This window comes from Aythya marila (genome assembly GCF_965140915.1).
Source record: "Aythya marila genome assembly, chromosome: 2".
NCBI classification, from domain to species: domain Eukaryota; kingdom Metazoa; phylum Chordata; class Aves; order Anseriformes; family Anatidae; genus Aythya; species Aythya marila.
This window is the reverse complement of record NC_139043.1, coordinates 135,954,032-135,974,864: the sequence shown is the minus strand read 5'-3', so window position 1 is coordinate 135,974,864 and position 20,833 is coordinate 135,954,032. Positions and strand designations below refer to the sequence as shown.

The following is a 20,833-nucleotide window of genomic DNA, read 5'->3' as shown; positions in this document are numbered from 1 at the left end:
AAATTAACGATATTCTGACCTTCAGAACTACATAGAGCCAGTTTTTAAGTCTTTTGCTCCAGAAACTTTGTGTTCTTCTTATTTGCACTTGTCATCTTGCTTCTGGATTTTCTTTGGGACCTTAAACATCAGAGTTCATAGAAGGAAGCTGTAGATACCCAGTAACTGCTACACACATTCTATTTTTAGTCAGGTATTTATACATGATTCTGAAAGATAATGAACTTCTACTTTTTATGATGCCAAATTTTACTTTAAAGTGTTTTGGTTTTGTTCCTGTCAAATAATAAAAAAAAAAAAAAAGACAAGGCTGTTTTTGCCTCAGGACTTTCTGAGGCTCTTGCATTTTGATTGAAAGGGTATGCTGCTTTTTGCTTTCTCCCTTCTGCATGTCTGGTGCTTTGCTTAGATCAGACTCTTCAATTTAGGTGTTACTCCTCTAAACTTTTGAAGACAGGTTTTTTTTTTTAAACATGAGAAATAACTTGCACTTGATTTAAAATAAAAAGAAACAAAAAGAAAAAATGCTGAGATTCTTTCCAGGCACTGTGAAATGTGTAAGTTGTTGTTTAATACGTCATGATTTCATGAATATATCAATTGTGATATAAATCCAGTTAGTATTGTAAGGGTTATGCATCTGAATTATTTAAGGGAAGTAAAGAAATGTCTAAATTCTTCCAGAATTCTTCAAAAGTGTCTTAAGTGAAGAGCAGAACTTAATTTTCTGTACAGATTGCCTTCAATAAGTTCTCTTAGAAATTTATTTTTAGAGCCTTGTGTACTTTGACTTTTCTAATCTAGTCCTGTTTCTTTATGATGATTCAGTGAAAGGAATGTGGGTTCATTTGATGTGTAACAAATACATGAGGAAAAAAATCAAAGTAAAAACTACATAGAACAAAATAATTTAGTGTAGAAAAGACTCAAAGGAGTCTAGATTAATATTCCAGCCCATACCAGGTTGTGTTAGAGTATTCTTTCAGGCTTTATGTTCTGTTAGTACTCTCTGGTTCTATAGAATTTAAAACACTCGGTTGTTTGTATAGTTCATGTGTGCATGTTTGCTCAGTAACGCCTTTGTATAGCGGGTTCCCACTACTGGGACTTGAGGAACAGTTTTGGTAGTATCCAGACTAGTTTGAATTTCAGAATCTGAGATGAGTTTGTTCTAAAAAGGGAAAAATCAGTGTTTGTTTTTTTTTTTTTTTTCGTAAGGAGAGAGATTGGCTTGTGTCAGCAGTATTTACTGTATTGCCTTGCAGTGAGGAAGGATGGGAACCAGAGCATATGTAGAGATCAGTTTAAAACCTGGGTGTTCAGTGGGTTTCCTTCAGGGAAGACAATTAGGTGCGTGTTTGTTGTGGTTTTCTTAGTGTATTTTTTTTTCCCTCTTGGGTTTGAAGATGAACTTCAGTTGGGTAATGTTTTGAATAAGTATCTCTTATCAAGAAATGAAGTCTGGAGTTCTGCTTAAGTCTGGTTTCCTAGGAAACCAAAATACATGTTTTTGTCTTACACTGTCACAGGCTTGCCAATTTTATCTCTGCTTCTTTCAAGTTTGGATTGTGAAGACATCGAATTCTTGTATTTTTCATAAAAATACGCAGCTGAGGAAAGGGGAGACACCTTATGATTGCCCCCTTGATGGAAAACATTTAAACGTGAGCTCGGTTTGAGGTTGGAATTGATCCAGGCAATGCCTTCAATTAATGAATCCATAAAAAACAGTTCTAATGCTACCCATGGAGCTATTGGAAAATTATAATAAAATAATCAAATACAGTTTACGTGTATATTGAAACAGTCTGCTCCTCCTCCTTCCTTCCCCCCCTCGCTCCCCCCTTTTAAAATGTCCTCTAAAATCTTTTTCCTCTTAATTTTCAATGGTATTTACTAGGTCATAGGTGCTTTCTCACCTAAATATATTGCTCAGAATCATCACATCTAAATCAGTATTTGAGGGGGTTGATTCTGGTCTACCACTGCAATAAGAAACAAAAGATACTATTTCATGGGTTTTTCCTGAAGAGCAGAAAAACAAAGTCATAGAAAATGTTTTTTCCCTTTTTTTTTTCCCCACCTGGATTCTTTAACTGGATGTAGCCTTGCAGTATCTGTGTTTTCACAGAACTAAAAAATTCCAGTGATCTTTGAAGGGGAGTGGATTTGGCTCCTATCCCTACTGGTTTTAGCACCTTTGTTTGCTGGTATAGAGGATGGAAGAAGGGGGATCTCTTACAGAAATATTGGAAGAAAAATAAAATCTGATATGAAGCTGAAAGAAGAGGGTAAGAAAAGGCTTCATTTCCTCACTTGTCTTAATGCACATGTAGCCAAAAATGCATAGTTTCAGTTCTTAGGTCTTATGGTTTGGATACTTACTTTCCTGTTTGGAAATACAGCTAACCTCAAGATATCTAAAATGCTGGAAAGTACGTGTGTGTGTGTGTGTGTTCGATGAATTAGTGCATATTTTCTTTCAGGATAATTTCTAGTTTAGCTTAGTTTAAAGGACATTGTCCATTTTGAATGAGGCTAGTGATTTTTTTTCCCATGCTGGCCAATTCTGTTCCTAAAAGAGATCAAAATTTTTCCAATTTCTGGCTGAATAATGACCAAAAAATTGGAAAGTTGCTAGACTGCACAGAGGTGGAGCTTACCTGGGAAGAAATGGGAATGGTGAATGTGATCATCAGGATAAATGTTTCAGCTGTGTTTCCAGCTCCTGAACTATGGTAATTAAAAGCTGATATTTAAGGTGAGGTGTTCTGCTGCATTATTGTTGTGGAAAAACAGTGGAAAACTGATAAAATGTGCAACAGGGTAAGGCCACCCTGAGAGATCTTAAGTGTTTTGGTAAGGCAGAGCCTGCTTGCCAAACAAGATTTATTTTTTTTTAAGTAGGTTTTCTGACCTAGTCAAGGTCAAGGATCATGTTATAAAACACAGCGTGTGGACCATACAGTTCCACACTGTGCTTTTAGAAGCACAGACTATATACTCCAGTGGGTTATTTATTGCAAAAATAACTCACAGGTCTTGCTTTGAAGTCCCCAGAGCTCACTATTTGTAGTGCTGTTCTTAGGTGAAACCCTTTCTTCTGGAGACAGTTGTTGATGGCTGGTTTGTCTTAAATTCCTAAACTCCAGAAAATGTAAGGATGACTGTTGTGATTTGCTGGGATGTGAATGGCTCTCACTTTTAGTGTCAATAAATAGAACTGTTAGGTGAATTACTGCTAGCTGTGAGAGAGGACTTAGTTTCTTTTCAGTTTTGGAATACCCTCTTGTTTGTTTTTTCTTTTTCCCCACTTTGTTCCAGACACTGAGGAAAAAGGCCCATAATAACCAGCCTTTAAGGTTAAGAATGCTTTTATTTAGCTTATCCAAACCTTGATTTCTGGTCACTCTTTTATATTTATTATGAGGTTGAGGCTGAGAACTACATGTGTTGAAGATATTCCTTGTGTGCTTTCTGAGGGAAATTGGGGTATGGCCTTCTGTTAATGTCATGAGTGGTTTAAGCAAAGTGCTTTAAGTGCTTCTGCTTCCCAGAGAAGCTCTCCTGACTTTACCTTGTGTGGCAGCCTGGAAACTTAATTTTGGGAGCCTGATTAAATTTTCAGTCAAATTTGTGTGGACTTTTCAGAACGGGCACAGCTGTCTCCTGAAGCAGCAGCACGTGTGCTGAGGGTGGTGCTGTGTGTGGTAACGTAGCACCTTCGTGGTGCTGTCTGACTGCCCGCTTAACTAGGCCTGAAGATTACTGCTGCTGAAAGGGGTGGTTCTTTTCCCACCTGGCTTCCATATCCTATGAAGAATTATTTCAAGGCAAGCCCTGAAACAGCTGGTTGAGATTTGGATATCCCACCTTGGCCCAAGGAGGGGACTTGTCACAGTGATGAGGGATGGAAATAGGACTGTCCCTTCTGTAGCAAGGAGGTGCCAGTCTGGTTTAGCTGTCTTGTCAGTCAGTGTTTCTGGGCTTTACTAATTTTCAGTAGCCTCTTTTGTGGGTGGATAGTAGCTATAGTTTAGTAACCATAGGAAATGGATAGTTCAGTGATGATCACTACTTCAGAGAAATTCAAGTTTTCTGAAATAGTAGCTTAGGTGGTCACGGTATGAGTTCATCTTTCTGAGTTTAACTGTGTAGTATTAAAAATATATATGTAATTTTTAAAAATGTTGCTTTCTTCCAGATAACCGTTTGTTGTTAATGTAGCTGCCATTTCAAGGTTTGTACTGAGAGCTGCAAGCTGCTAGCTTGGGAGTGAAGTATGGCACTCTGAGAGAAACTCTCTGTGGAGGAACTTGTAACCTTTGCCATCAAAGACGTGGCTTTGTGAAGGCCAGCTTTCACCCTCAGTTCTGTCCTTCCTTAATTCTAGGTTGTAATTCTAGGTCATCTTTGGAGTTCTGTCTGTGTGCATGAGTGTGTGCACATCTGTGCTTATGTATCCATTGGGGTCAGATGTGTATCCACAGGGCTTTGCTCTTCCAAGAGAAAGGCTAAAGTCTGAATTTTTGGGTTACAGAAGAAAATTGTTTTGGGCGAGACTTCTTTGGGAAATGTGGTTAGAAGAGTGACAGAGAGCAGTTCTTGTAGGGAAACTGGTTTTATGCACTAGTCTATACCATGCTTGATTGTACATGTGGGTGCATAGGAGGCACATGAGTTGGAACTGGTGAATCTGAAGAGCAGAAATTCAATTACTAGATAGGATTTCTTTTGTTGTTTTGATATTTATTTAGTTGATGGTCTCTCTAGCTGATGTTTTAAGTAGCTGATTATTCACTTAAGACCCTTGTCTCCTCTTATAGAGGATCTTATGTCTCTTCTGGATGCTGACATACATTCTGCTCACCCAAGTGTCATTATTGATGCTGATGCTATGTTTTCAGAAGATATTAGTTACTTTGGTTATCCATCCTTTCGGCGCTCATCACTTTCCAGGCTAGGCTCATCCAGAGGTAATTTTGCACCTTTTTTCTTTGTAATAAGTAGCTTGCTGTGCAAAAAGCTAGTGATAGTGCACACTGGTGGTTTAGTTTTTGATTTAATGCGAAAGTAGACTGTGATATGTTGTCGAATGTAGAGTAGACAAGTAGATTGTTGGTCATCAAAATTATTAATGAATTGGTGAATGTCAGCAGGTAAGTTCTGTGAGAACCTTGATAGTCACGTATTGTTAAAAATTAATTTGTCAATCATTGATGTTGCAAGATGTAAAATTTTTGCATGCTGAGTTTATTTTAAACTGCAGTGTAAATACCTACTAATACATATAATGGATTACAAATATGTAATTAGGCTCAAAAATCAGTAATGATTGTTGACATGCAGCATTCTTCATCTTTTTTTTTTTTCTTGGTTCAGGTTACTCTTAATATGCTGTTCTTCACATTTCCCTGAGTATTACATGATGGAGGTTATATTTACGGAATGAGGAGAAATGTGTTTAAAGATCAAGGAGGGAGAAAGAATTAAATTTGATTTTTTTCAATTTGATTTTTTGAAGCATTTTTATAGCCGATTAGAGAGAATTATTAGCAGTTGATACCAAGACCATGTTGAAGCATTTTTGGTTTTGTTTTGTAAAGCATATTACACGTAAAAGATTTAGAACAGAATGTGCAGCAACTTCCTAGCTTTTTGAAGCTATTTTGCAAATACCTAGTGTATTTCAAAACTGTTAATCCAACCTCTGCTGTGATTTTTTTTGTTGTTGTTTAGTATAGTTTTGTTGCCTTTCATGAATCTGTTCTAGTATATTAATTGCTGAACATGTAAGTTCCTGTCACAAAGCTACTAGTCGGGGTCAGTGTGGTGATTGCTAGAAGATAAGTACAGTAATTTATGAAGTATATCTGTAAGACAAGCTGTTATGTTTGGCTTATGTAAAAACTTTGCCAATTTTCTAATACAGCAAAAGACCCAAGACTTGGTGTAATTTATTGAAACTGATAGAGTAACGTGGTCATCTCATACATGTAATTCCAGTTGACTTTTGTGAGCATAAGTGAAATACTTAATAGGTTAAATGCATTATGTGCATGTACAAATATTCAGCATCTGACATAACTCCTTCTAAATTCCTCCTTTTTTTTTCCTTTCCTAAGGTTATTCTATATAAGACGTTACCACGAATTTTATAATCCTTATTTTCCATGCATAGTTGACTCTTGGAAAGTTAGTTTGATTACCTGATTTAAAAAATTTATCTGCATGAGCGAACTGCAGAGTACTGGCTTTAGACAGTTTGTAGGCCAATTGGAGGGGAAGCATTTTGGTAAGGAACATTTTCCTACAAGGATCCTTTTTAAAAACTTGTCTGACTCTTGAAAAGTTTTCATTTGATCTACTCAAAACAGATGCGCTTTAATTTACTAAATCCAGTCCTACAGGATACTGCTTTAAACACGAGGGGTTGGATTATCAAACTTGTGTACAAAAGCTTTTTTAATGCTTGCTTTCTTTAACTTTTTCAAATTACTGTTTTTTTTGGAAAGTTATTATGAAACTCTCTAATAAATACTCTTTTTTGGTTTGCATAAATATCTAACAGATGGTATAGACCTAGATTTTTTTTTTGTTACTTCATTGATTAAAAACAGTACTACAAAACTCTGTATTTTGTACTGTAAAACATTAAATTTCTATGTTTACTCTATCTGGCCTCTCATGATGCAAATGAAAATGCGGTAGCATTTTTGATGATGCACAAAACTATTTCTTTATTTCTAGCTTATTATTTTTATATTTAGTAATTCTAAAGTACATGTGCTTGAAAGGGTTAATATTTTGAATGTTGCATGTCAGGACTTTTTTTATTTTTAATCTTTGTGAGTAGATTTAACTGCTGTTAGTTGCATCCTGAAGGGTCTTTACTAGAGAGTGGCTTACTTTTATCCCACTGGTGTGACCCAATTGCATACCAGTTCTCCTTCTTCCCTTAGAGAGAGACTCTGAGCTGTTGCGTGAACGTGAGTCCGTTTTACGTTTGCGTGAACGAAGGTGGCTTGATGGAGCCTCATTTGATAATGAAAGAGGCTCTACAAGTAAGGAAGGGGAACCAAACCTGGACAAGAAGAACACACCTGTTCAAAGCCCTGTTTCTCTAGGAGAAGACTTGCAGTGGTGGCCGGATAAGGTACTGAAATTTTCTGCCTCTTTTATTTGCATGCTGTGCGATAAATCTGTTGTTTTGTTTTTCCAATTAAATACTCTTGTTTCCTTGTTGAATAGCTCCTCTTAGTTTGTGAGAGATAATATAATAAAGCATATTTGTTACCCACTTATGAAAATTGTAACTAAATATTTACAGCCTCATAGTTAAGACATTAATAACAGAAGCATTAATTTCCTTTTCCACATGTTTTGAATACACTGCTGTAGTTCATAAAGTTTTTTTTCTTCTTTTAGTACGTAGGTGTTCAAAGAATTTAACAGGCAAAAGGAAACTCATAAAACAGTTTATTCAATTTATTGCTTTATTTTCCTGTCTCTATTTTTTTCCTTTCAGATTCAATATAGATAGAGAGCTTGAAGAGGGAGGTGAATTTAGAAGCTTATTTCTGCTTACAGCAGCTCACTTTTAATCCCTGTCATCTTTATTCTGGCATTCAAACTGAAAAATGTAGATACCTTAAAAAGAATGTTTATCAAGTAGTTCTTCTCCCAACCAGACCTCATGTGTCTAAGGTGTGATTTTATTTTAGCTTTTTAATTGGCCAGTATCTTTGAGCTTCTTTGCCAGCGAAAAATGACAGCTTTTGTTCCGCTTGCGTTGTCATAATGGTTGAATGGTAGGCCATCTAGCTTGGGTAGAGAGATTCCTGGGTTTTTAGCATAAAAAAGTAAATCTAGTCTACATTTAGTCTACATACTAAATCAGTTTATGTCCACTGCTGTGTTTTGATAGTGTTATTATCATTGTTATTACTGTTTTGTTTTTCGCTACTTCAGATCGTTTTTCCTGTTAAGCCCATTCAACATGTTAGCAGTAATAACTTACGGAATTAGGTGTTAGGTATTTTTGTTTGTTTCTCCACCCTGATGTGGTTTTTTGCTTCTTTGTAGACTTAGCAGATTATGCCCTAGGATAATTATTGCGATCTTTTATTGGACATCTTTTATGAAATTAACTTGCTGCGATGTTTAATTGCATGCTTGCTCAGTTCAGATATACTGGCATTCTTCCACAAGACATCTTTGCATATGCACTGCTGTAAACCCTAACTTCCAGTTAAATGGAGGTGTCTTACTAGAAGGAAGGGCCTTTCATCTTTATCTAGAATTAGCTATACTTTTTACTCTGTCCCTCAGTTGAACATTCATAACCAATTGTTCTACGTCTTTCTTGCTATAGCCCCACTTTTAAGTTGTGTTGGGGGTATGTTCCGACAGAAATTCTTCAAGAAAAATCATGAGGGAGATGATTTAGCTGAAGTGCCAGCTCAGATATTTCTTCCAATTTGAGAATTGGAGAGGAGATCTGGAGATGTCAGTGAAAGTTGGAAGTTAAGAATAACTTAGGGGAGAGATTTGAGTACATGAAGAATTTCTACAAAATAACCAGTCTTGTTTGCAAGATTTTTCCTTCATATTTCATTACTTCCACGTTTAGCACATGAAATGTAGTAATCCACGATGAGGATGGGGAACTGCAGTTTAGGGGAGGTAGAGCACCATCCTGAAAGGAATGGACGAAACTCTTGGAGAGCTGCTGGTGTTCCCAACATTATCGACTTCACCCACATCTGACACTAATGATGTGGAACATTGCAGAGTTTTTTCCACTACATAAGTGAAATCAGCTCCAAGAATTCAACTCAATAAATTACTACTTCTAATAGTGCAAATCTTGTTGGTATTAGTAGTGTGTGCCACTTGCCAGTGAAAACAATGTATTTTACCTGGCAGAGCCAGTCTGTTGTATGACAAGTATGGCTGTTTTCTCCTCCTAGACTGTAGTTAGGTACAAACTGAGCTTTATTTAGCTTGTTTGAAGTACATATATTCTGTTTAGCTATTGACATGCAAAGATTTTTGTCACCGATCTTCAGGCTATGTAATTCCTTTGGTCTGAACTCAGAGTTAAGCACATGAGACTCCAATTACAGAACTAAAGCTGTCATGCCATTTGTGCATCTTTGCACTGTTCGTGTCTTGAGTGATGTTCTAGAGGTGTATGTAGCCATGCTCCTGATTTTTAGGTCACAAGTGCTAATATTTTGATGGGAAAGAAAATTTATGGATGATGGGTCTCTTCTGAGCTGAATTAGTGGTATAAAGCTGTCTATAAAAAGTTTTATAAAACAAATTGACAGTATAAAAAGTAACAATGATACTGTCTTGGAGCAAAAATTAATTGGTTTCCATAATTTGAGGAATTAGGACAGATGACTTTGAAAGATTCCTTTATGCTGATGAAATATTTGAATCTCATTATGCTACAGTAGGTTACTTTTTCAGAATATGCAATATTTATGTGATAGCAATTGTTAATCATGACTCAAATTAGCATTTATGCTACTTCTGTGCTATGCTGGGAGATGCCTTCCAGAGCAATAAAGTTCTCCTACAATTTAACGAACTTTAGGTTCTTTTATTGTGGTATGAAAGAATTGCTTGTGGTTTCTTCTTTCTGCTGCATTCTTTCTTTTCTTTCCCAAAGTTGAGCACTTTGATAAGAAACATACTGAATCCTTTGTTATTTCATACCTTCTGAAATCTACGCTCCTATGCATGAAAATTGTGTTTTTTTTTTCCATGTGTAAATCCAGATTAATGAAACAAAATGTTTCCACTAGTAAACTTCTGAAGCTGAAAGAAAAGCCCCTTAATTTAGGGGAAAGGTACATGTACTGGATGGTGGGCTTTTTTTTTTTTTTTTTAACAGTCTGACACAAGTTCAGTTTCCCATCAGATGGCTGAAAGGCTTACATGTGGTATCTTCTGATCCAAGAGAGGCAATTAAATATGCTGATCTGGGAGATAACTATTCCAGATAACATGAGTTATCATGCACCTGTCTTTCAGATCTGAAGCTCTAGAAGACAATTTTATAGCATCTGATTTTACACTAGCTACTTCATCTATTAAAAGCTATATTTTCCCTGAAGTGGAAGGGAATGCTTAGTTTCTACTGGTAAAGAAGTTGAGAAAAAACTGTGGGTGCAATGGCTGAGGGTTGGTAAATGCCTATACAAATGTTTCTCAGTAAGCAGAAGTAAATATTCTGTGAAATTACCAAGTTCACGGGTCTGTAGTCTGAGGTTCCTTTCAGTGCGAGGGGAAACAGGAGCTTGGAAAAGAATGATTATAACTGCTGAGTATTTGATGCAACATTGGTAAGCAACCAAATGTGAGAGAAAAAAGGGCCTGTGAGATCCAGGTAGTGTACAGAATAAAGCAGCTGAGCTAAGTGAAGCGGGATGTTTCTACTACTCACTACGAGATGTGCTAAAATGTTAGAAAGGAGAGGAAAAAAATTGAAAGTAGTCCATAATTAGAAAATAATCTATAATTAGAAGCTTGTCTGGTATGCTAGGTCTTAATGGTGTATTAAAGTGATATCTAGCACACTGATTTTTTTTTTTTAATTTGGTTGTGTTTACAGTTGTTTTTTCCCATTTAGTAGTGGAAGAGGGAAATTGTTTAATCGATGAGGTAGAGAATTTGAAAAATTAATGTCTGATTTAGTTGGAAGATATCTTTTATGAGTTTACTTTGGAATGGAGTAATGGAATTATATTGCTTTACTGTTCAAAAAAATAAACATAATTTTATAAACTACTTAAATGTTGGAAGTTGAGATCTTCCCAAGTGTGTGAGCAGTGTGTTGTTCTTAAAATATTGTGGAAGCTTTTAATAACCCATCAGAGTTAATTGCCACGTATATTTTTTGCTCAACTGCAGGAAAATACTATGTAAGTACCCACTTCTTCCTCCCTCACCCTATCAGCAGCAATACTGCATATTTTTGTTTGAGGCAATGCTGAGCTTTAGACCATCTGGAATACATTTTTCTCTACAGGTTCAGCATACGGTGGAACTCTGGAGAAAACAGTTACAAGAATTTTTTTTTTTTATTTATTTATATCTATTACATTAAAATCTTGATATGCAGGTTGTATAATTTCACTTTTTTAGACCTCCTATGTCTGTATTTATAGGATGGAACAAAGTTTATTTCTATTGGAGCCCTGTATTCAGAGCTTGTGGCAGTTAGCAGTAAAGGAGAACTCTATCAGTGGAAGTGGAGTGAATCAGAGCCTTACAGAAATGCACAGGTACTGTACATCTTTAAATCCTGCCTTTGGAATGTTTTCTATGCTTTGAATATCTAAAATATTTTTTTATTGTTTCCAAAGAATCCTTCACTACATCATCCACGAGCCATGTTCTTGGGATTAACCAATGAAAAGATAGTGCTCCTCTCTGCAAATAGTATTAGAGCAACTGTTGCTACTGAAAATAACAAGGTATGAGCTGAGTGCCTGTTGCTGAATTTGACAAGCTGTTTTTTCCACTTACTGGCAGTGTGTAGTAGAGAAGTTAATCCTTCAGCTTTAGTAGAAGGTAAAGTTAGTTCAGTAGAAAGTGTTTCACTTGTTCATTCAGCTCTTTTGCAAAAAGAATCCAGCTGATACTTTGTAAAAATGTAAAAAATAAAAACAAAGTCAAAAGCAAGAAAACCAAAAACCCAGTGAAATAACCAAACCCACTTGGATCTGGTAGATTTACAGTTGAAAAAGGCTATCTGAAGCGTATCTGTTTTTATCTGGTTATTGGAAATGCTTGGCTTTTTGCTGGTGTAGTTAAAACCAATATGGGTTTTGGAACAGAGATGCTTGTTAATGTAATTAGTGGAAAAACAGAGGGCATTGAAGCTTTCAGTACTGTAAATTATTTTACCTAAACTTACTTTTATGCCCACTTCAGAGTGAACCTGATACTGTGAAGTGTTGTTGGTAAAGCATATGCACTTGTTTTATGATGCATACCTGCATTTTTGTCACTTTTTTGTTTGGTACTAGAAATAGAGGGGAAAAAAAATCTGCAAAGCTCTTCTCTAGGAAAGTAAAAGGTGCTGGTGGGTAACATCCCAAATGGGATCATTGCTACTTTTTTTTTTTTTTGGTCATTTCAAAACCAGTAAATACTACGTTATTGGTGCAAATCTCTTCATCTTTTTTTCTCCCTTGTGTTCTCTGTTCCTTTCTTCCCTTTTCCCTTAGGTTGCTACCTGGGTGGATGAAACTTTAAGCTCAGTAGCTTCTAAATTAGAGCACACTGCACAGACATACTCGGAGCTTCAGGGAGAACGGATTGTTTCCTTACATTGTTGTGCTCTTTATACATGTGCCCAACTAGAGAACAACTTGTATTGGTGGTAAGTAAATACTGTGTCTATGTATAAAAATACAGATCCATTGACTGTCTTAATATCCTTGGTTCTTAAAGTCTTTGCAAAACTGTTTGACTACAGTTCTGGGTTCTGAAACTCTGTGCTTGAGCTTAAATTCAGTTTTTAAAGTGTACATATTCTTTTTCCTTCATGCTTAAAGCTTTTCAACCCAGTTATAAAATCTTTAAGGGAATAAGGTTATTTTTATTAGGAGACATATATAAATGCTTTAGTATTCAGATATATCAGTACTGTACAGTGTAAGAGAATAGCTTTCTTTATGCCTTTCAGGCATCTTTCAGATTATAAATGTGGAACAGGCTTACCCAGATATGAAGTCCACATTCTCCTGTCAGGTTCTTTTAGAAATTGTGGTCTGAATCCTAAGGAACAGATAAATAATATTGGATGCTCCTTCTGGAGCTTGTTGCTGAAATTATCTAACTCATAAACATTGCAAAATATAAAATGTTGAAGTATTCTAACAATTAAAAGATTTATGTTCAATAAATCCCTCAAAAATAACACTGTTGATTTTCTGTTAATCAGATGTAGACAGAAGCTTGTTACTACTGATGTACTTGGTTACAGTTGGCTCTGATACATTAGACAGGACTTTGGTCTTTGCAACATTAGGAATGGATGTTTTTCATCTTAATGTGAAGGAGGTTTCCAAACAAAAGCATCTAAACCTTTAACCCACCGTGGCTAAACCATGAAGTGTTGAAATCGTGTAGCATCAAAATAATAAGCATGCTTAACTGTGTATGTAGGTGTTATTGTCAGCTAAAATGAGTGGATCTAGTTACAAAACCAGTTGCAGGTTTTTGTTTTTCTTTGGTTGTTTTTTTTTTTTTTTTTTTGCCTTGTAGCTGCTTAAATCTGCCATAAGAATCTGAAGTCCATCAGCTGTGCCCCCAGAGAGGAGGAGAAGCTTTTAGAATTTAAAAGTAAAAAAGGCTTATCCTCTTCCCCAGTAACTGCGAATTCTTGAAGTTACAACTAGTCATAGGAAAGGCGTTGTCATGTTCAGAGGGAGCAACCCGCAACTTCAAAGTTGTGACTGGAGCATGCCATCTGAGATAGAGGTCTCAAAACGTTTTGGGCTAAAATGAAAGCCATTCAGCAGTGACATATGTTGTGTGCTTTGTCTTCCTCCTTCTCTAATAGATTTTCTGTTTTAGATGAATTTGGAAAGTGGTGATGAAGAGAAAAATGTCATTTATGCAGTTCTTTGGGAGAAGATGGCACAGAGGCTTGTATATTTAATCGTGACTTCATTAAGCAGAAGGAATAAATTGTTCAAAGCTTTAAACAAAGCGTTTCTTTCACAGCCTTTATTAAAAATATGTATTTTTCCACAGGGGTGTAGTTCCTTTCAGCCAAAGGAAGAAAATGCTAGAAAAGGCCAGAGCAAAAAATAAAAAGCCCAAGTCTAGTGCTGGTATCTCCTCCATGCCAAATATAACTGTTGGAACCCAGGCAAGTGTAACAGTCACAGGTGACATTTTTACAGTGTTGTACGATGAGCTTACAGCCTGTTCTTAAAAAAATAAAAATCAGGTTCCATTCCTGTTGTGCACCAAAGTTGTATGGTATTAAAATGGTATATTTTAATTACATGACTGTGATGTGTCCTGTTAATGTTATTTTTTTTACTAGTATGGTTATTGTTGCAAACATGGAGAAATGAGCTGTACACATACAAAGTGTTTTTCTTCTAATTTACTCACCGATTTTGTATTTTGAGAGAATGAAATTTCAGTAATGTTATGGCTCTCAGTAAAGCATGTAGCTTTGTAGATATTTTTTTTGTAGATATTTTGCACTTAAGTACCTGCAAGATCAGGTCTGGGACTGATGTATGTATGCAGCAGAATAGGCATTCGGTTTGAAGCCTTTGTCAAAAAGTTTAATAGCTGATACAGAAATGTAGGATTCTTTTTGTGGTTAGTGTTAGAATAAGTATGAGAGAAGACAGCTCCATCCCAGGGAACACGTTTCTTTTGGTTCCTGATCCATTTTAATCAACTCTGGGAGGAGTCTTTGTTTTTGGATGAATCCCTCCTTTTGCAGTTGAGCATCTAAATACTGTGTGTTAAACAGTTACACTGCTAAAGCTGTTATTTTCAGCTGTGAATTGCACAATAGCCTCTTAAAAAAAAAAAAAAAAAAGCTTAATACATCATGCTGACTTTCCTTTTCTCACATGCTTCTGTAAGGTTTCTTTCCTTTTTTTTTTTTTTTTTTTTTTGCCTATGTACGTTACCAAGAAAATACATGCATACATGGTTTCCCTCAGTATGGCCCACTGTTCTCATAGAAATAAATACTTCTTTCTGTAGGTGTGCTTAAGAAATAACCCCCTCTATCATGCTGGAGCTGTTGCTTTTTCAATCAATGCTGGAATTCCTAAAGTGGGTGTGTTAATGGAATCTGTTTGGAACATGAATGACAGCTGTCGATTTCAGCTTCGGTCACCAGAAAGCTTGAAAAACCTGGAGAAAGCTAGCAAAACGACAGAAGCAAAGTAAGTGAGGATGCGAACACACAAAGAGAACGTGTATTTGATATTCTTTAGAATTGTTGATTGATACGAATTTAAAAGAAGAGAGGTCAGCTTCCAACTAAGGGTGCTTGTTTTCTGTGACATTTTATACATTTTCCTTAACGTTTTAAAACTTAATCCCTGATTAAGAAGCACAGCACCATTCTCAATGTTGGATGCATACCCTTGAAAGTTAGGATGTTAGTTTCATGGTAGGAAGCTACTTAGCTTCAAAAAAATTAAATGAGGAAGTGTTGTTGTTCCTTGAGAAGGTAGAGAAAATGGCTGGTTTCTTGTACGCAGAGACACTTTGTCATGGAAAACCCCACATTCCTTCATTTTAAATAAAACTTTGTATTTTAGACCTGAAAGCAAACAGGAACCAGTGAAAACCGAGATGGGTCCTCCACCATCCCCAGCTTCCACTTGCAGTGATGCATCTTCAATAGCCAGCAGCGCATCAATGCCATATAGTAAGTAATGTGGAGCTCATGGTGATATAAAACGTTTGTCCAGATAAGTTCTTGTAAAAGGCAGGCCTAGAAAGATACTGTATTAATTTCAGAATCTGATAAAAAGTAAAAATCTCTTTCAGTCTTCTGGTGTGAGCCACAACATACATAAAAAGCTTTTATAATAGAATTTAGATAGTCAAATTTAAATGTGGTAGTATAAGCAGTGACTACTTGATGCAGGGTGTTCCTAAGCAAATATAACAGCTCTCAGAATCAAAGGCGTCTTTCAGGAGGTGATCAACAGGAAGTCTGAAGATAGTTTCTTGTATGTTTAATTGGAACGTGATAGTTTGTTTACATCCCAAAAGTTGAACTTGTTTTTGGAAAAAGCCTTTTAAGGTTGAGGTGTTCTTAAACAACTTGCCTTGCAGGTGAACTTCACTGCTTAGAGCAGTAGTTGGTCTTATAAAAAATGGTTGGTATTATAAAAAATGACTAAAACCAGTCATTACTTACTGATATATAAAACAGGTGGGAAGTTTTATTGCATTAAGTTCTATTTTTTTTAAATACAACAAAACTTTTGAAGTACAACCGAAAAGGCTGTATTAGAATTTGTCACTGACCTCTTGTGCATCTGTTTTTTTTCCATTTAAACTTGCATATTATTAAAGGCTTAATTGCAACACCATCATTTGAAGGAATCTTTTCCATTCTTCTACTTGTTCACATAGTGCAGTTCTAAGTGTTCACTTAAAGAATTGAGTTGCCTCATTCAGTGACCAAGAATCTTGTGTTGTATACCCAGATGTGCAGTACTGACTCACAGAACTAGAGGCACATGCTACTGATGCCTTGTGTTTTGCAGTTCTTTCACCTGTAATTATTCATTCACTGACTATAACTCTGCGTGGGATTCTGAACTAGAGTTTGAAGTTAAGCCCATTGTTAGAAGTTCTCTGCTTCTTCCTTTAATTATGTTGATGGTATTAATTATACTATAGAAACTTCAGGAGATAAAGATTCTTATCAGTGTTAATTTAGATACGTTAGGTATTTAAATTTGTTCCCCAGTGTGTTTGAGTTTACTATGGTTAATGTTCAGATCATGTCTTTGCAGAAAATCTTATGGCCTAAATAGCTATTTTATGCCTAATTTGCTGCTACACTAGATGTTTACCGAAAATCCATAGGTTAGTGGGCAAGCAGACTTCTTGCATGGATGATAGGAAACGCTGTATCAGGGCTGAATGAAGGGTCTTACAAGTTGGTTGTTACCTACAGCATAAATACCTGAGCCCTGCTAAGACAATTTCTTGTAATTAGTTTTCATTAAATGTCTTTAAAAATATTTTTCTTTATCTAATATCTTTTATTAGCACTAACCTTTTTTTGGGGAAAAGTAGTGGCAGAGTGTTCTGTTAGGTAGTTCTGATCATTGTAAGTCCATTTTCACATTAATCTCTAGTATTAATTTCTATACTTGAACATTGACACTCTTTTTTAGCAGGGGTGAGGGTAGGAATACTTCGTGGGTTCTAAACAATGCATTTTGATACTGATTAAATATTTCAAGTCTTTTTTAATTAATTACTTTTCTTTTGTCTCAGAGCGACGACGATCTACTCCTGCCCCAAAAGAGGAGGAGAAAGTGAATGAAGAGCAGTGGTCTTTGAGGGAGGTTGTGTTTGTAGAAGATGTTAAAAATGTTCCTGTTGGCAAGGTTTGTCTAAAATCCACTCTCCTACCATCTTTTTAAAATCATTTTAGATGAGCTAACTGTTAAAGTGCTTTGCACTATTATATGTGGTATACTGATAGTTTTGGGGATGCACGAGAGCTTGTGACTAGCTGTATTCTAGTCAGAATGCTGCAGCTGCGTGACTTCTGTTACATTTTTGTTTATGCATAGCACAATAATACTAGTAGACTGTTGGGAGGAAAACATGCTACATCGTAAAAATCAAGTCTCTTGAATTGAACTAAAATATTAAGAAACAGATGGGATTTAATCTGAAAGATTATTTCTGGTGAATGGAACAGTAACTGCTGCACTTCAGTGAGATAGTGAAGAATTGCATGTGTTGTGACTGACTTTTATGTGCACATCAGCTTCATGTTTGGGTGACTCTGTTCTGGCAATCAAAGAACAGGAATGTTTTGATTAGAAATAACGTGCTTCATTAACATAACTGTAAAATTATTTGATCTAGCAAATCTGTTAGGTCCCTGGATTTTTTCATTTTCTCACTAGTAAGCCCTTCAGTACAAGAAAGCAGTAAAGTTTTTGGTTTCTGCTTCAGCATTGTGTGATGTTAAGAGGTACTAGGTTATCTAGACACTTCTTTGCTGTGCTTATCAAAAATAAGGACAATGGGAAGGCCCAGAGATGTTTTACAGGAAATTAAAACATTGGGTTGCTTTCTACCTGATTCATAGAGGATATTTTAAAAAGAAATAAATACATAATTCCAGCAGAGGAAGTAACAGTTAGATTTGTCATGTTCACTATACTTGTTCTAGAGTGGAAGGCTTGCCTTGAGCAGTGTATTTGAAGGGAGGAGGCCCACAATGAACTCTTATTTTCATGTTTAGATCATTTCTGCAAAGGGGAGTATGGAGCAACTTAATCCATTAAAACTGTTCTATATTTGTAAATGAGGTTTTGAGATCTAGTTGAAGTCATTTGAATCCATTGTTTGCCTGTTATACCCGCTGTGGGAAAGCTGTTTAGTTCTCTAAACAGCTATGGGGTGTCTGTCTTTGTGAGCTGCATCAAGGGGAGGTACTGTAATAAATAACAGAAGAGTTTGAATTTTAATATTTTCATATTTTCATTGAAATTATAAAACCAGTAAGTGGGTTTTCTTCTTAATATAATTACTGGTTTTGTCTGCTCTGTAACAGTTGTTTATGACAAAAGTGCTTTTTTCTTCCAGTGATGTATATCATTCACTTTTCCACTGTTACAGTTCTGTAACACCTAATCTTTGAAGGTTAGATAGAATCCAGCAGACAAAATCACAAACAATTTTGCCTAGTGGTGTCTAGGTTAAGGACAGAGCACGGTACATTCCCTGATACGTGTTCTGCATGTAATCTGGATCAGTTGTGCAACTGTATGAAAAAGACTGGAGGCACCTGAGACTGCAGAAGGGATACTCTTTGCAGTGTTATCCTGCAGGCTCCCAGAATAGCTAGTGTTGTTCAGTGTGAAACAGCAATGTTAGCAATTCAGCTTGTTGTGAGTTGAATTCAACAGAAGGGTAGTTTGACTTCTGAACAAGAACACACAAATGATTCCTGAATACATACTGAAGCTAAAGACTGCAAAAAATGTAGTCAAATGGGTTTGGAGTCTCTTAAAACTTCCTGGGTTAAGAAGTACTGCCCTTTTAGAGTCCCAAATATACCTTCATCGCAGCATGTTGTTTGCTGAATGACTTTTTAGAAAGTCATATCCTTGCTATATTGCTATGGATGGCCTCCGTTTACAAAGTTTTTTGTAGCAGCACTCAGTCATATAAAAACAAACGTTCTACATGTCAGACTAGAAGTCGTGGTTGAACCATTGTTTTTGGGGTGGTTCTGTGTGGAGCCAGGAGTTGGGACACGATGATCCTTGTTGGGTGCCTTCCAACCTGAGATATTCTGTGATTCTCTGGTCTTTGTCTTGCAAGTCTCTGTATAAATCTGTATAAATCTGTCTTTGTGTGTTCTAGGTCAGAGTTAATGTTCACAAATCTTTCGACAGGGTCTGAATTTTCAAAGTTTCTGGTAGTATTCATAGTCTTCATTGGTGCTCTGCTGTTAGAAGTAGGAATTCTGCTACTAAAGTAAAATTACAGTATATGGGTATTCAGTGCTCTGGCACTTTGCAATGCTCTTTATTGCAGAAATGTGCCAATACCTTCATATTTGTCAGTGCATCCTTTTCTCTAGTGCCCTTGCTAGCCTTACACGTCACTAGAGAAACTGGGAGAAAACAAATGTGCGGATTTTTATTGGCTAAAATATCTTGAAAGCGTGAAAGATGCTTTTTATCATCAGTCCCCTGTGAGGTAGAAAGTTTCTAACAGCTAGGTCTTTGTTGCTTTGTAGGGACTTTCTGCGTAGGAAGTATTGAGAAATTGGGGCCTAATAAGACTGCTGGCTTTTACCTAGTTTAATCAAGACTGAGAGCATAATGAAGTCTTACTACTTATCAAAATTAAAATGTTTTTCTTCCCCTTGTCCTCTTCCATTAGCTTTGTTTTCCTTTCGAGAAAATTATGGACTCAACTAGGAAACTCAAAGGGCCTTGATGTTTGGTGATAGCGTAAGATGCCTGTATATCAAGGAAAGCTATTTGGAAGGTTCTGATTAGAATGCATTGCAGCAACTCCTTAGAGAGGCTTACAATCTCAGAAATAACTGCAAGTGCAGGGCTGAAAAACTTCGTTTCCTTGGGGGGCAGAGAAAGGCACATACATGAAGTGTGTCTGGATGGACTTCTCTGTGTCCTTTAGTCTTAACTGACTGAGTAGATAACTTTCAGTGAGTATAAGGAATAGATAATAGATCTATAAAACACTTATATTTCACTATGCACAGTCATCTTGAGGAACGAGCATTAAGATTTCCAAACAAAGACTTCAAAAGTTCTTAAATGTGGCAAAATAAAAAGCAATTCCCTATTTCCTGTATTACAAGAGCTAATAGGCACTTAATAAAGTCAGTGTAGATTTTTTTTTTAGTTCAGTTGTTAGCTAATATTTGGAATTATTGCCACAAGAATAGTGTTTATTTCAAAAAAATGACAGGACAAATCAGTAGGAGAAGGGTCTATCCATGCTTTAAAAACCTAAAGCTGTCTTGCTGTTGCCAGTAGGTAGAAGGATATGTTAGGGAAATAGCAGTAGGAGTGTCTCCGGTCAGTTATGTTGTATCTGTTGCAGGTAAGATGCTGAAGTGAAGTGATTTCTGATCTGGTGCAGGATGCCCGTGGAGTCATTTGGAAATGCAAATTTTTAAGTGTTAGTAACTGTAGTTAAACAACAAAGCTAAAGACCAGGATATGTAGGATTTTAACACTGATTGTCAACCTTTTTTTTCTTTTCCCGACAAAGCTCTGTTTCATTTTAAAGCAAGTTAGCTTCAACAGTGTCTATCCAAAGTTTTTATTAAAACTGTAATGTTTTCTGCTTGTAGGTGCTAAAAGTGGATGGTGCTTATGTTGCTGTGAAATTTCCAGGCACTTCCAGTAATGCAAACTGTCAGAGCAGTTCTAATTCAGATCCTGATCCTTCCTCTCTTCTCCAAGATTGCAGGCTGCTCAGAATAGATGAACTGCAGGTACGGCTTTGTGAAACACTGAGAAAAGTGTTGCGAAATGTCAGTACTGTGTGCTTTATTGTATCTTAAAATTTTATG

General features: G+C 36.3%; 1 protein-coding gene across 10 annotated transcripts in view; it reads left to right on the top strand.

The window, feature by feature from the left end:
* UBR5 (ubiquitin protein ligase E3 component n-recognin 5) overlaps nt 1-20,833 on the top strand; it is an 82,081-nt gene that overhangs the window by 25,076 nt on the left and 36,172 nt on the right. For 7 of the 10 annotated variants that reach the window (XM_082753143.1, XM_082753144.1, XM_082753140.1 and 4 more), the window contains 10 exons: nt 4,827-4,976; nt 6,945-7,156; nt 11,184-11,300; nt 11,382-11,492; nt 12,249-12,403; nt 13,783-13,900; nt 14,764-14,948; nt 15,330-15,439; nt 17,032-17,144; nt 20,612-20,755. In XM_082753143.1, the coding sequence (XP_082609269.1) occupies nt 4,827-4,976; nt 6,945-7,156; nt 11,184-11,300; nt 11,382-11,492; nt 12,249-12,403; nt 13,783-13,900; nt 14,764-14,948; nt 15,330-15,439; nt 17,032-17,144; nt 20,612-20,755 (1,415 nt within the window). The remainder of the gene's footprint in view (nt 1-4,826; nt 4,977-6,944; nt 7,157-11,183; nt 11,301-11,381; nt 11,493-12,248; nt 12,404-13,782; nt 13,901-14,763; nt 14,949-15,329; nt 15,440-17,031; nt 17,145-20,611; nt 20,756-20,833) is intronic. The other 3 variants (XM_082753136.1, XM_082753142.1, XM_082753139.1) reach the window with 1 other exon arrangement.